At 45.3% G+C, this 15,822-nt stretch overlaps 1 protein-coding gene across 2 annotated transcripts in view; it reads right to left on the bottom strand.

Moving 5' to 3' along the window:
- paplna (papilin a, proteoglycan-like sulfated glycoprotein) overlaps window positions 1-15,822 on the bottom strand; it is a 102,368-nt gene that overhangs the window by 72,428 nt on the left and 14,118 nt on the right. For both annotated transcript variants that reach the window (XM_079832503.1, XM_079832502.1), the window contains exons 4-5: window positions 12,005-12,108; window positions 7,116-7,176 (exon numbers count right to left, since the gene is read on the bottom strand). In XM_079832503.1, coding sequence (XP_079688629.1) covers window positions 7,116-7,176; window positions 12,005-12,108 — 165 coding nt within the window. The remainder of the gene's footprint in view (window positions 1-7,115; window positions 7,177-12,004; window positions 12,109-15,822) is intronic.

Raw genomic sequence — 15,822 nt, 5'->3', positions numbered from 1 at the left:
AGCGCGTACTGGACAGAGCAATGCCAAGGCTGGGTCTGCCTCCTCCAAAGGCAGCGCTTGCAGGTTCACCACCTGATCTCGGAACGGAGTGGTAGGAACCTTGGGCACATATCCGGGCCGGGGTCTCAGGATCACGTGAGAGTTAGCCGGCCCGAACTCAAGGCACGCTTCGTCAACCGAAAATGCTTGCAGGTCCCCGACCCTCTTAAGCGAGGCCAATGCGGTCAGCAGAGCCGTCTTCATAGACAAGAACTTAATCTCGGCCGACCGCAAAGGCTCAAAGGGAGGCCTCTGCAGAGCACTTAAGACTACTGAGAGGTCCCAAGAGGGAACGAGAGGAGAGCGAGGAGGATTCAGTCTCCTCGCCCCCCTCAGGAACCTGATGATCAGGTCGTGCTGACTTACCTTTTTGTCTCCCAGGAGATCGTGGTAGGCAGATATTGCGGCCACGTACACTTTAAGGGTGGAGGGAGACAGCCTTCGCTCCACCCCCTCCTGGAGAAACGATAGCACGGACCCGATCGGGCATTTCCAGGGGTCTTCTTGGCGGGAAGAGCACCATGTGACGAAGAGGTTCCACTTCAACGCGTAGAGACGTCGTGTAGACTCAGCTCTAGCGGAAGTGATGGTAGCGACCACCGCAGGTGGAAGGCTACTCAAACCTACCGTGTCCCGTCCAGAAGCCACACGTGGAGCTTCCAGAACGCTGGACGCGGGTGCCAAAAGGTGCCCCGTCTCTGAGTAAGGAGGTCCGGTCTCAGAGGAATAGGCCAGGGAGGGGCTGTCGCAAGGAGTAAGAGTTCTGGGAACCAGGTCTGGCCGTGCCAAAGCGGGGCGACCAAGACGACCTGCTCCTTGTCCTCCCTGATCTTGCACAGTACCCGTGCAAGAAGGCTCACTGGGGGAAACGCATACTTGCGTAGCCCTGACGGCCAGCTGTGCGCCAGTGCATCCGTGCCGAGGGTGCCCTCGGTCAGGGAATAATACAGGGAGCAATGGGAAGAGTCCTGGGAGGCAAACAGATCTACCTGTGCGTCGCCGAACCGTTCCCATATCAGCTGGATCGTCTGGGGGTGGAGTCTCCACTCTCCGGGGAGAGGCTGAAACCGTGAGAGCTCGTCGGCTGCACAGTTCAGGTCTCCAGGGATGTGGACAGCACGAAGGACCTCAGGCGCTTCTGACTCCACAAAACGAGATGGCGGGCGAGTTGAGACATACGGTGGGAGCGTAGACCGCCCTGGTGGTTGATGTACGCTACTACGGCCGTGTTGTCTGTCCTGACTAGCACATGTTGACCCCTCAGCAACGCTCGGAAGCGGTGCAGGGCGAACCGTACTGCCAGTAACTCGAGGCAATTGACATGCAGAAGGCGCTGGGGTCCTGTCCAGGAGCCCGCGGCTGCTTGTCCATTGCACATGGCACCCCAGCCCGTGGATGATGCATCTGTTGTCACAACAACATGCCTGGAAGCTCGTTCTAAGGACACTCCGGTCCGTAGAAAACTGAGGTTCGACCACGGGGTGAGTGTCTGTAAGCAGGCCCGAGTCACTTGTACCCGGAGCGTGCCAGACCGCCATGCCCATCTCGGGACTCGATCGCGTAGCCAGTGCTGAAGCGGTCTCATATGAAGCAATCCGAGCGGCGTTACCGCGGCTGCAGATGCCATATGCCCCAGGAGCCTCTGAAAGTGTTTCAGTGGAACCGCACTCTTGCCCTCGAGTTGTCGAAGGGAAGTCAGCAAAGACTGCGCGCGCTTGCTCGAAAGCTGCGCGCACATGGCGACCGATTCGATATCCATACTGAGAAAAGAGATCCTCTGCGCGGGGCAAAGTTTGCTCTTCTCCTAGTTGACCCGAAGGCCCAGACGGGCTAGGTGATGGAGCACCAAATCTCTGTGTCCGCAAACCTGCTCTCGAGAGTGACCCAGTATGAGCCAGTCGTCGAGGTAGTTCAGGATGCGAACCCCGTGCTGCCGAAGGGGCGCAAGGGCTGCCTCGGCAATCTTCGTAAAGACGCGAGGGGACAGAGATAGCCCGAATGGTAGAACTGCGTACTGATATGCCCGCCCCTCGAAAGCAAACCGTAGGAACGGTCTGTGTCGAGGCAAAATGGAGACATGGAAGTAGGCGTCCTTCAGGTCGATCGCTGCAAACCAATCGTGTGGACGAACGCATTCGAAAAGGCGTTTCGCTGTCAACATCTTGAACGGAAACCGGTGAAGGTAACGGTTCAAGACGCGCAGGTCCAGGATTGGCCGTAGCCCACCGGTCTTTTTGGGTACAATGAAGTACGGGCTGTAAAACCCGCAATTCATCTCGGCTGGAGGGACAGGTTCGATCGCACCCTTCGCCAGTAGGGTGGCAATCTCCGTTCGCATGACGGGGGCGTTGGCCCCGATCATGGTGGAACGGACTCCCCGGAAGCAGGGAGGAACCTGCGCGAACTGAATCGCGTAGCCGCGCCTGACGGTCCGCTCGACCCAGCGGGAAAGCCCTGGAAGCTGAAGCCAGACATCCAGAAACTGCACCAGCGGGGTCATACGGTGTACAGACGTACCCGGTGTGGGCTTGCAGCGATGCAGCGTCACCGGCCCGGACATGGGAGGCTGTGGGGCGTCCCGGTGCGGGGGCACGGTTGACAGCTGCGTCCTGACAGAGGAGACCAGGGAAGGACGCACGTTCCACTGGGGTCTGCTCTGCCAGGAGGCTGGCGACAGAGTGGGATGCGAGTGGCGGGACCCGTGGGTGGCGCGCACCGTCATCACCGGACTCTGTGGGCTCAGGGATGGGAGTGTTAAGTCTTTCTTTGACCAACATAGGGTGCTGCTGACCCGGGGGCCAGCAGCTGAACAAAGGATTCTCCCCCGGCCCTCCACCGGGGGAAGGAGTGGTCCTGCTACCATCTCCTCGAAAGAATTTCCCATCCCTGAGCCGTCCGTCTCAGGAGCGCCGCTTGGCCTGGCGTTTAGCGGGGCGCGGGCGGCCTGAGGGGACTTGGACGCCTTCCTACGGCTTCCTCCGCGACCCGGCCCGGGTGAAGGCTGCTGCTTGGACCGGGTGGGAGGGGCGGGAGCCTTAGGAGGGCGTCCTCGGCGTGGAGCAGACTGAGGCGACTGTGCCGGCGGCTGGGTGGAGGCAGCAGCTGGCCGCCGGGGCAGTACATGTTTGATAGCCTCAGTCTGCTTCTGGGCGATTGAGAACTGTTGGGCGAAGTCCTCAACCGCCCCGCCGAAGAGGCCGGCCTGGGATATGGGGGCATCGAGGAACCGGGTCCGCTCGGTGTCCCGCATATCGGCCAGGTTCAGCCACAGGTGACGCTCCTGGACCACATTTGTGGACATCACTTGACCCAGGGAGCGTGCGGTCACCTTCGTCGCCCGGAGAGCGAGGTCGGTGGCGGCACGCAGCTCATTTAAGAGCCCCGGATCAACTCCACCCTCGTGCATGTACTTGAGGATCCTGGCCTGGTAGACCTGGAGGATCGCCATGGCATGCAGCGAAGCGGCAGCCTAGCCCGCGGCTCTGTGCGATTTCGACACCAAGGTTGATGTGAACCGACAGGCTTTGGAGGGGTGCTTAGGATCACCACGCCAGGTTGAAGCGCTCTGAGGACACAGTTGCATCGCAACAGAACGTTCAACTGGAGGGATCCCAGTGTACCCTTTAGCTGCCGCCCCATCGAGGACGGAGAAGGCGGAGGAAGCCACCGAACGGTCGCGGGAAGACAACGGGGACTTCCAGGACGGCGTGAGTTCCTCATGCAGCTCGGGAAAGAAAGGTATTGAGGGCAAGGACTGACGGGTGTCAGCACGAGCCCCCAAAAACCAATCGTCGAGCCTTGAGCGTTCGGGACAGGGTGGAGGGTTCCACTCGATCCCTAAGCTCGCGGCTGCCCGAGACAACATGGCTGTCAGCTCTGGATCTGACTCGGGCAATGCTGGCACGCCCGAGGGCGGCAGCACAGCCGAGTCATCATCTCCAGAGGACTCGAGCCCACCTTGTGATGCGGTGATCGACATCGCATCCTCCTCCGGAGCGCCAAACGAGATGCGCGGGGGGGCCGGAGCCGGCCCCGCGATCTGCATCTGAACGCTCGCGGGTTGCAATGTGCAAGACGGGGGTGTGGCCCGAGGCATGAGCGTCGGGGCTTTGTTCCACACCGTAACTGTCAAGTCACCCTGACCACCAGCCGAAGTACTGGGCCTCTGGGACTCAGTAGATCGGGGTGTGGTAGAGGGGACTCTCACTTCAGTACGAAGGTCATGGAGTCTTGACCGCAACACTGCGATGGTCATGTTCCCGCAGTGAGAACATGACTCATCCACGAACGCTGTCTGAGCATGCTGAAAGCCCAAACATACCAGACAGTGTTCGTGCCCATCAGAGGAGGAAAGCAACCGACCACACCCAGAAGTACACGGACGAGACATCCTGAAAAGGACGCGTCACGTGTAAGCTCTTTTATGAGAGGAAAGCCTCGCAGAGAACGCCGAAGCGCCCAGGGACCACACACCAGCTGTCTAGCGGACCACTGCGCAGATCAGCAGGCAGGCAGTATGATGATCACTGGAACGCGCCGTAACACCAACGCCTCTGGAAAGCTGCTCGTCTCGAAAAGCTGTCGAAGACTCAGATCAGGCTTGTAGGAGTGAAGAGATCCTCTTGGCTCCAAAGCAGAAACATAATGCGATGTTGCCAGCGTACTTCCTGATATACCCACGAGGTGGGGCGGAGTTACGCATGCAAATTCCGCATGCCCATGGCATTGGCACTGCCATTGGGCGCTGTTGAATACGAAGAAGATGATTGGCTTCTAAGCGAAACCCCCATTCGTTAGTCACTAACGTACGTCGTAGTGACTGAACGAAAGGGAACACCAATTTTATCATCTCTACACTGGTTACCTATTAAGTTCCGTATCAATTACAAAATATTGCTACTGACCTATAAAGCCCTAAATGGTTTAGCTCCAGTGTATTTAACGGATCTTCTATCGCCCTACAATCCATCGCGCTCTTTAAGATCACTAAACTCGAGGCTTCTGGTCATTCCTAGGATATCTAAGTCCACTAAAGTAGGAAGGGCATTTTCACATTTAGCTCCTAAACTCTGGAATAGTCTTCCTGATATTGTTCGAGGTTCAGACTCGCTGTCCCAGTTTAAAACTAGATTAAAGACGCATCTCTTTAGCCAAGCATTCACATTATAATTACCTTTTATACTACAGTTAAATCGGATCAAAAGCATTAATATTCTGAACAGCAGCTATGCTAATTATTTCCCATCTGCTTTTCTGTTGTCATCTCGGGACACTAGTGAAGAGACGACTCAACGCCAGCGTTGTTATGGCCTAAAATAATACATGATTGATTAACTTATTCTAAGATTTTGCTTTAACATTCTCTTTCTAACATTTTTCAATGTACATTTATGAAATGCACTTTCTGTAAAGCTGCTTTGAAACAATGGGCCCTATTTTAACGATCTGAAATGCAAGTGTCAAAGCGCGAAGCGCAAGTAACTTTGTGGGCGGGTCTCGGCGCTGTTGCTATTTTCCCGGCGGGATAAATGGCTCTTGCGCCCGGCGCAAATCTAAAATGGGTTGGTCTGAAGTAGCTTCATTATTCATAGGTGTGGTTTGGGCGTAACGTGAATAAACCAATCAGAGCGTCATCCAACATTCCCTGTAAAAGCAGGTGCGCAAGTTCCATTATGGATTGCTATTATTATGGCGTATTTACCAGGCGCACGCCAGGAGCGGTTCACAGCCGAGGAGACTGATGTGCTTGTAAGAGCAGTGAAAGACAGAGAAGTTGTGTTGTATGGGGATGGGAGAAACCCACCCAAAATAGCGTCGGTTAAACAGGCGTGGGAGGAAATAGCCACAATTGTTTCATCAGCTGGCATCCCCAGGACGTCGCACCAGTGCCGCAAGCGCTACAATGACATCAGAAGACGGGGAAAGTCCAAGCTTGCCAGCATCAATCAGGCACGCCGTGTAACGGGAGGTGGATCTGCCTCTACTCAGGACCTGACGCCAGCAGAGGACATCGCTGCGTCCACCCTCACCGATTTTTTTTCCTGGTTCTTGACGGACAAACCAATTTGTTAGATGTCCTTATATACATATATGTCTTGCCAGAAGTTGCAACTATTGGGCAAACAGGTCTCCTTAATTATTAGACTACAATTAGCCTGAATCATTTGTAAGCTAGATTTATGCCTATTTTTTCACATCTTCGTGGCACACCACAATGATTTCCGTCATCTCATGTGTTAATATTTTTTAGTGTAACAATTTATGATTTGCAAAAATAACTGTTGCATCTGTGTAGATTACATGAGCAAAGTGTGTGCACGCTATACATTATGGTCAAGCATGCGCCCTTAAAATAGCATAATGAACAACGCGCAACGCGCCACTGACTTTAGACTAGGTTTTTTCTGGTCAGTGGCGCAATTGTTTAATGGAACAGCAAAATAGCACCAGGGATTGTTTGCGCCGGAACACGCCTCCTTTTTTGCGCTGAACCGCCCAGGTAGCGCAAGTTCATTCACTAGTTTAGCGACGTGCTTCTGTGGAGGGAAAAGCGCGCTTTGCGCGGGTGCAAAATAGGAATGACACATGCGTCGGTGTACAAAGTCAATTGCGCTGGGTGCAAGATAGGGCCCAATGTGTATTGTGAAAAGCGCTATACAAATACATTTAAATTGAATTGAATTGAATAAATGTTTCCTGAGCATCAAATCTGAAGAATCATGTGACACTGAAGACTGGAGTAATGATGCTGGAAATTCAGCTTTGATAACAGGAATAAATTACATTTTACTACATATTCACCACAGAAACAGTTATTTTAAATCATAATATTTCACAATATTACTGTTTTTATTGTATTTTTGATTAAATAAATGCAGCTTTGGTGGGCAAAAAAAATCGGACTGACCCCAAACTTTTGAACAATAGAGTAAATATGAATGATGTAAAAAAAATCAATATACAATGCTAAATAAGAAGGAATCCTCATACATATCAATGGCATTGATTGATCAGGTATAAGATTCATTATCTTTCAGGCACAAGGGTCATTGAGCAGAAGAGCTTTCAGTGTGTACCTGGATATTACATGAGCGATAGGACTTATCTGGACCCACACAGCTGTGACCACCATCAGTCCTGTAGAGAGAGGACAGATAAAACACATTTGTGTTGTTGTTTTACATGACTGTAGCTTAGCATGGTAACTGGCAACTACAGAAAATATTTGGCAATTTTGGCATCCATAATAGACTTTTTGTTGGCCGATGGCGATTTCGTAGAGGGCAGGGTGGTTACACTTTATCTCTATAGTCCACTTTAGACATTCTGCTAAATATAAGTACCTTTGCACTTACATGTCAACTAACTCTCATTAGAGTATTAGTATTGTCTGCTTAATATCTGCTAACACTTTATATTGATGCTCCCCAACAGCCATTGTAAGTCCACAAGACCAAAAGTGCACATGAAGAGTTGACAATTATTTACAAATTAATGAGAGTTTGCATGTAGTTACAAAGTTACTTATAGTTAGTAGAATGTCTAAAGTAGATTATCAAAATACCAGCAGGGTGCCCGATATAAAGCCAATATATATGATATCACACCATTTTATTTAAAGATAGTGAATATCTGTAACAAGCAGGAAGGCAGGATCGAAAAAAGGCATGCAGAAGCTGGCTCAAAGTGCAAGAAGAAAAGAGCAAAACAAAAAGCCAGGTAACGGGTCATTTAACCCTCTGGGGTTCTTCTGTCATTTCTGACCCAAATTATTTATTTTTTTAAATGTTAAAAAACGTAGCTTCATCGGAATGGTCAGAAACTTGGTGACTTTATTGGTACTTGGTATATGAACACCCAAAAAAATTGGGGACAGGATTCGTAAAGTCTAAGTGGTCGTAAAAAAAATAGTCACACTCAGAACCTTCAGGTCAAAAATGACCCCCATAGGAAATGAATGGGAAATTGGCAAAAATATGAAAATACAGAGTTTTTTGTGCATACAATCTACAAATCAGCCAGGATGCAGAAAAAAAAGGACTCAACAGTGAAGGGGTGAATCTCTAAAACATCAAGAGTGCAAAACAGACAAAAAAACTCACACACACACACACACACACACACACACACAATTAGCTTTTGGAATGGCACGCTTTAATTTGTGTGTGCGTGTGACATAATTTTGTGTGTATTTGACCGTTTAAGCGCAGTAAGCCAATCATTTTGGTACTTGCGACTCACAAGTGCCATTAATATTCTTAAGTGGTGTGAAAGCGAAACTTGCGGGAATACAAGCACTATTTAAACGGAGTGAAGGAGACAAGCGAGTGAGAGGAGGGTGTGTGGTACGGGTGTGTGTTACTTCACTATCGGAGAGAAGAGAGCGAGAATGTGCAGATGACAATATTGCCTGTGATGCTGGCAACAAAACAGACTGGCTCAGAATTGGAAAGTCCCGACACGGACAGGCCTGGGCCGAGCATGAGGAATCGGCTGATCTCGGTCTCTGGCCTGTCTCTACCCACACAGGCACACAAATGCACAGAGATCATAACAAGTGCTGATGGGTGTGTTGAGGACTGATGCCTCAATCTCTTCCGAGACACAACATGGTCTGCATTACATCATACCTCAACCTGTCTACTCCAAAGAGGCGTCATCCTGTTCTCCTGTACTCATATATAACATTATTAACGAGCTGATACAGCTGCATGGTGTTTCCAGTATTTCTAAATGATAAGTCAGCACATGACAGACAGTAATATTGCAAGAAAGAAGTCAGGGTGTGGTGCCTGACTCATTCACCCGGCGAGACTGGACTGCACAGGTATAAACACTTGCTCCAAGCTGGAAGAGAGATGTCTCAAAGTCTCAGAAAGATCGCCTCAGGGGGACGTTTTAGTCTTGAGCGAGAAGTGCATTTTAAGAGCTCAAATTTCTCGCAAGTCACTGAGTTCAATGTTAAAACTGTTTCTGGGTAACTATGACACATAGATTGTTAGATTTCTCAATGCATCAAGCATGCATAATAACATCAGACAGGAATACTAATAGTTTCTATAGGCATGAGCAATATGCAAGGATGTGTATAAGACCACAGAAGTATCATTTAACAAATTTTGGGCCAGGCGAATCATTTAAAGTGGTAAGTTGATAGACAATCTGCCTTGTTTTCATGAGCGCCGTTCACAGAGTGAAATGCAAGACAGGACAAGCAGACCAGATTCCAACACCCAGATTTATGGCCAAAGCTCTCAATGTCCTCGTGAAGACTTTCCCCAGCTAAGTCCCTATCGCTTAAACACATAATTATACAATGTAACACGCTCCACTTAAAGTGCATACTTGACCTTGCATACTTGACTAAAATAGTGTGTGTGACAAAAGAAACATAGCATGTTACTTTTGTAAGATGAACCGAGGATAATGGGTGCTTTCGCAGTGATAGAAGTAGGCCTGTCACGATAACTACTTGTTGTTTCGCGATATATCGTCCCAGAAATAATTGCGATAAAAGATATTATTATAATTTTAAGACTATTTTATGCCACTGAATATATAATCCTAATATAACAGCATAATAATGCAAGGAGACCTACACACTTTCAAATGACAACCTTTTAAAGGATCATGGAAATTAAGTGTAAAAAATATATTATCCTAAGTAAAAAAAATGTATAAATTGAATAAATAGTAAATAAACATTTTCCCCTGTGAAACGGCTTTAACACTCGTTATTCTGCGTTGACATTAATATGTGCAGCGGAACAGGGGATTGCGGCTTTGAAATCGAGTTCATTTGGGCTTATTCTTCCAAACTGTAATGGTGCCTTTTTTCACCTGTCGATAACCGCTCTGTGTATGAAGGAACTGCCCGAGAACCACTTTCACCTCCGTCACGGAAAACATATAAGATGACGGCACAATCGAGTAAAATGTTGGTGACATTTATTATAATGTAAACATAATGGGCGATATATTGCATCACAAAAAATGATTGAGGTCATGTACATATATTGTGTGATATATTGATTATTGCGACAGGCCTAGATAGAAGAAGCATCTTGGGTAACACTTTATTTTAGGGTTCAATTCTCGCTATTAACTAGTTGCTTATTGATATATTATATATAATAGATATATTATATGATTAGCATGCATATTACTAGGATATTGGCTGTTTATTAGTACTTATAAAGCACATATTAATGCCTTATTCTGCATAATCATATTCTTCATCCCTTAATCTAAATTTAACATACACCTTATTAACTATTAATAAGTAGTAAATTAGGAGTTTAATGAGGCAAAAGTCATAGTTAATAGTGAATATGTGTTTCCCATACTAAAGTGTTACCGATTTTCAGTTCCCAAACGAATCTTTCAGTGTAAAGAATATTTTAATAATCTAAAGAAACTTTGTCCTCTATAAAGATCCTTTTGTGCATTTGAAAGTCACCATAGATTTTTGGAAACCCCGTCAGCGTTTTATTTTTAACTTGCAAGACAGCACCAGAATTTCTCATCATATTCACAAAACTTTCATGGCCCCCAGAATATTTTGTTGAATATGCAATTACTGAATAATCTATTTTAAGACAACAACACATTTTATTCTAGCTTCATTCATTCTTTTTTTATCAACACTTGAATGTGCAAAAAAAAAATGCAATTTTTTTTAAATTTTTGTTAAAGAATGATCATATGTGATGATCATAACATGAATTATCAGAGGTTCCCAAAGCTTGCACAGTTGCAAACCTCTTCGTGGGTTTGACATTTTCCTCAGTAACGTTAGGCAATTTTGATTTATATGCTGAGCTGTAAGAGTGAAAACACGGATTGCCGGAACAACTCATCAATGTCGAGGAAGCGTTGTGTCATAAATGACGGAAAACTTCGTCAATGATGGGGAAAGAGTTAAGAGTGTAAAGTAATATCCCAGAAAAAAGAGAATAGGGATAAACTAAACACCTTGAGGACAGGCATGGTTCCCATGAGGCTTTATAAAAAAGTAATTGTGGGCTCTTCCTACCGGCATAAAGTTGGCTTGACGTTGGACGTTCAATATTTGCAAATTTAGGGACTAAAGTTGCATACGACATTTGTATACACATTTCCAACTTCAATAGCATTTGAAGCGAATGATTTACAGTCATAAAACCAACTGTAAAGTGTTCATGTAGGTGTCAGCTACGACGCACACTTTTTACATTTTTTATATTTATTAAAATAAACTGTCAAATCATGTGCAAATATTGCTATGTTTTCCACTACTGTATGGGATCATATACAAAATATGCCATAATTTAAAGCTCAATAGCATTTGAAGAGAATGACTTAACCAACTGTAAAGTGTTCATTTTAATAATATCAGTAGTGGAAAACATTGCAATATCATTCTCTGAGCAGCGAGGTCAAATGTATGAGGGGCCGTATAGGCCATAATTATTGAAAAGCCTCTTACAAACACTAGTGAAATGAAAAACATTGATCAACCTTAGAGAAAATCAATCTTTTTCATTTCACTAGTGTTTATTAGAGGCTTTTCAATAATTATGGCCTATACGGCCCCTCATAAAAATGCCATAGCCAGTGTGATCACGTTCTCATTTTTCCATGTCAAAAATAGTAGCTATCTATTCTGCTATTCTGGCTATTTCTGTTATTTCCGTTATTGCTTCACATCTCAAAAGCATGTCTCGATTCTTGTGCTTTTTTTTTTTAATTCCTGAGCATTTTTAGACGCAAAGTTCTGTGTGAACGGCCCCTAACTTCCCTCTTTCCTGTGCATTTGAAGCACTATTCAATACCTATAAACCCCTTGACATCTGTTCTACCCTTGAACTTACGCAAGTTAACTGTTTCAACGTCCCTCGGGTGACACAAATCAAGTGTTATTAGAATTACAGTAAATGAAAGAGTCTCTCAATGACATGAGGGATTTGTGAAAGTGAAGACTTACCGCTGGGTTACACATCGCCTGGTCCTCATGGTGACCCCGCCGCCACAGCTGCGACTGCATTCACCGTACTGGCCCCACTCATCCCAGAAATCACCAGTGGGTTGCTATAAACAGTTGGGAAATCATATGTTTCCATCAAATCACATAAGAAGTTAAAGTTGCAATGAAACAGAAGTAGTGAGAGATATTTTCTTCCTCTTTGTGATGTACATCCGAATATAATAGATTGTATAATGAATAGAAAGATTAAGGATGGACACTTTTTCCATGTACGATACCGATGCCAAAACCACAATCTTGAGTATCTGTCCTTATTGAAGCCAATCCAATACTAGTGTTTACTAGAATATTGTTTTTCTTCATCAGTTTAAAATATCTATACCACATTAACTACATACTACTTCATTATAAATGAAAATAATGTGTGTGTGTAAATACACGTAGACATCTTGCTGCTACATCTGGTAAAATCTTGATTTTAAAAAATGCAATTAAAACGTACTATTTGTGTTACAAGAGTTCCAACGTTATTAAAAAATTGCATGAACATAAAAAATCTCGCAAAACTATCATAGTATGAAAGGCTCCAATATAAAGCGGCACAAAAGTGCTTATTAAAGCAACATGGAGTTATAAGCCTCTTTATTAGCAATCCAAAATACTCAGAACATCACAGGAATACACATAGGATACATGCAAAACAAACAATACATTAACAAGAACCGACAAAACATAACTCAATATGTTAATATATATTTATATGGGTCAATGACAAATAATGTTTTTAAGACAAAAAAACATAATTTTAAGCAAAAAAAATGTTAGGTGTTGATTCATATTGATATCATATTGATATTTGAAGACAGCATTAATTAATTATTAAACAAGATTTGAGATTTCACCACCCAGAAAATGCCAGGTGGTGCGACCATATATTCATTTAAAATAATATACATTTAATGTACTTAGCACTACTGAAAACTTGTAGATATGAATAATTTTAACGTCTAAAATGCATATTACATGGTAAATTCCCTTTCCATTTCTTTATGTATTGCCATTTTAGTCCAATTCATATGCACATTTTCAAAGTTTCCAGGGGCCATACCACCTGAAATGATAAGTTGAATAAACCTCATCATTACTCAAAAATGTCAAATTATCTAATATTTATGGGAGGGTGATTAACATTGTTACTGCATCAAAGGGGTCCTCTGTGTGATGTCATATGCTGTCACATGGTTTTCTTAAAGTAACACTGCATAGAATGGCATTTTTATGTCGGTCGCCCTCCCTAACATTTGGAGAAGTACATTTTTCGGACAAAAGTTTTTTAAGTAATAGAATAGTTTTGAAATTGGACTGATACACTGTTTTCCCTCATTTATAAGGAATTTAACGAAAAATCATGCCAAACCATTTGGCTAAGAATTTTACTGAGAAAATGAACCTTTTTATTGCAGTTTTGTTTTCTGCTTGTACGAATTTTACTGAGAAAATGAACCTTTTTATTGCAGTTTTGTTTTCTGCTTGTACGTTCGGACGGTGGATTAAAATGGATTAAATTCATAATTTTCCTCCTCAATTCTACAAACAATACCCCATAATGACAACGTGAAAGAAGTTTGTTTGAAATCTTTGCAAATATATTAAAAACTGAAAAAATCACATGTACATAAGTATTCACAGCCTTTTCTCAATACTTTGTTGAAGCACCTTTGGCACCAATCACAGCCTCAAGTCTTTTTGAGTTTGATGCTACAAGCTTGGCACACCTATTTTTGGGCAGTTTCTCCCATTCTTCTTTGCAGGACCTCTAAAGCTCCATCAGGTTGGATGGGGAGGGTCGGTGCACAGACATTTTCAGATCTCTCTAGAGATGTTCAATCGGGTTGAAGTCTGGGCTCTGGCTGGGCCACTCAAGGACATTCATAGAGTTGTCCTGTGGCCACTTCTTTGTTATCTTGGCTGTGTGCTTATGGTCGTTGTCCGGTTGGAAGATGAACCTTCACCCCAGTCTGAGGTCCAGAGCGCTCTGGAGCAGGTTTTCGTCAAGGATGTCTCTGTACATTTCTGCATTCATCTTTCCCTCGATCCTGACTAGTCCCCCAGTTCCTGCCGCTGTATCCCCACATCATGATGCTGCCACCACCGCTTCACTGTAGGGATGGTATTGGCCAGGTGATGAGCGGTGCCTGGTTTCCTCCAGACATGACGTTTGCTATTCAGGCCAAAGAGTTCAATCTTTGTTTCATCAGACCAGAGAATTTATTTTCTCATGGTCTGAGAGTCCTTCAGGTGCCTTTTGGCAAACTCCAGACGGGCTGTCATGTGCATCTGGCCACTCTACCACACAGGCCTGATTGGTGGAGAGCTGCAGAGATGGTTGTTCTTCTGGAAGGTTCTCCATTCTCCACAGAGAAACACTGGAGCTCTGTCAGAGTGACCATCGGGTTCTTGGTCACCTCTCTGACTAAGGCCCTTCTGCCCGATCTCTCAGTTTGGCCGGGCCGCCAGCTCTAGGAAGAGCCCTGGTGGTTCCAAACTTCCATTGACGGATGATTGAGGCCACTGTGATCATTGGGACCTTCAATGCTGCAGACATTTTTTCTGTACCCTTCCCCAAATCTGTGCCTCGATACAATCCTGTCTCGGAGGTCTACAGACAATTCCTTGGACTTCATGGCTTGGTTTGCGCACTGAAGCCCCGTTCACACTGCAGGCAAAAGTGGCCCAAATTTTTTTGGGGTCAAGTGACCAGGTCAGACTTCTTCAGAGGTAGTGTGAACACTCAAATCTTGCCCAGATCTGATTTTTTCAAATCAGATTTAGATTTTTTTCAATGATTTTTTTCAATGCGGCCGCAGTGTGAACAACCAAGGCGGATTTGATGCGACTTTTACATCAATCTACGTCGACATTTGTCACAATTATGCGCCGGCGAGTTAGCCCTAGACACAACAGACACAGACAGTAACATTAAAAACTTGACTAGATATGGAGAACAGCGATGGAGCGAGTCAATGGAGGGAGAGTGAGGTGTTAGACCTAATTAGTATATGGGGAGATACTTAAATTCAAGCTAAACAAGAAGGATCCTACCGTAACCGCTCCGTTTTTAAAAAAATAGCACACGAAATGGAAGAACGGGGACACAGAAGAACGTGGCTTCAGTGCCATAGAATCTTAAAGGTAAATTTAAAGAAGCAAATTATTCTAACAACCGTAACACTGTCCTGATGTCGTGGTCACATCACCTGCCCATTTTATAACGAGATTACCCGTGTTATAGGCGATAAACCCAGCTGTCAGCCATTGGAGCTGCTGGATAGCTACGAAGCAGGTGAAGAGGAGCCTGAAACTCGGAGGGGTTCGGCAGACAGCCGGGATATAGATGGCGAGAGGTACGTTTTCATTCTTGACATACATAGCCTACGCATATACTGTAGAAAGAGACTAGAAAATTGGCGTGTTTGCTATAGGAAAATTATGTTCACAGAATAAACGAGCCAGTCAGCTGCTCCCAGTATTCTTTGCACAACTCGGAAACCCACCAGAGAAGCAGAGATCAGTACCCTTTACATGACTGTCGTTCCAAACACTCATGAAAGTGCGTATCTATTAGGGATGTGCGCAACGACTAATTTTACTGTCGTTAAAACGGAAGTTTTGTATCCAACTAGTCGACTAATCTAAAAGTAAGAAACCCCCAAAAGATGGTGAGAATTTTTTTTTTTGTGTGTGCGTGTATATAATAGCCTACTTTTGAAATACGTAATCTATCAATCACACTGACTCCTGGTAGATACGCACTTTCA

This window comes from Gobio gobio (assembly GCF_949357685.1).
Source record: "Gobio gobio genome assembly, chromosome: 13".
NCBI lineage: Eukaryota > Metazoa > Chordata > Actinopteri > Cypriniformes > Gobionidae > Gobio > Gobio gobio.
Note: the sequence above shows the minus strand (reverse complement) of the source record. Positions and strands in the feature narration are given on the sequence as shown.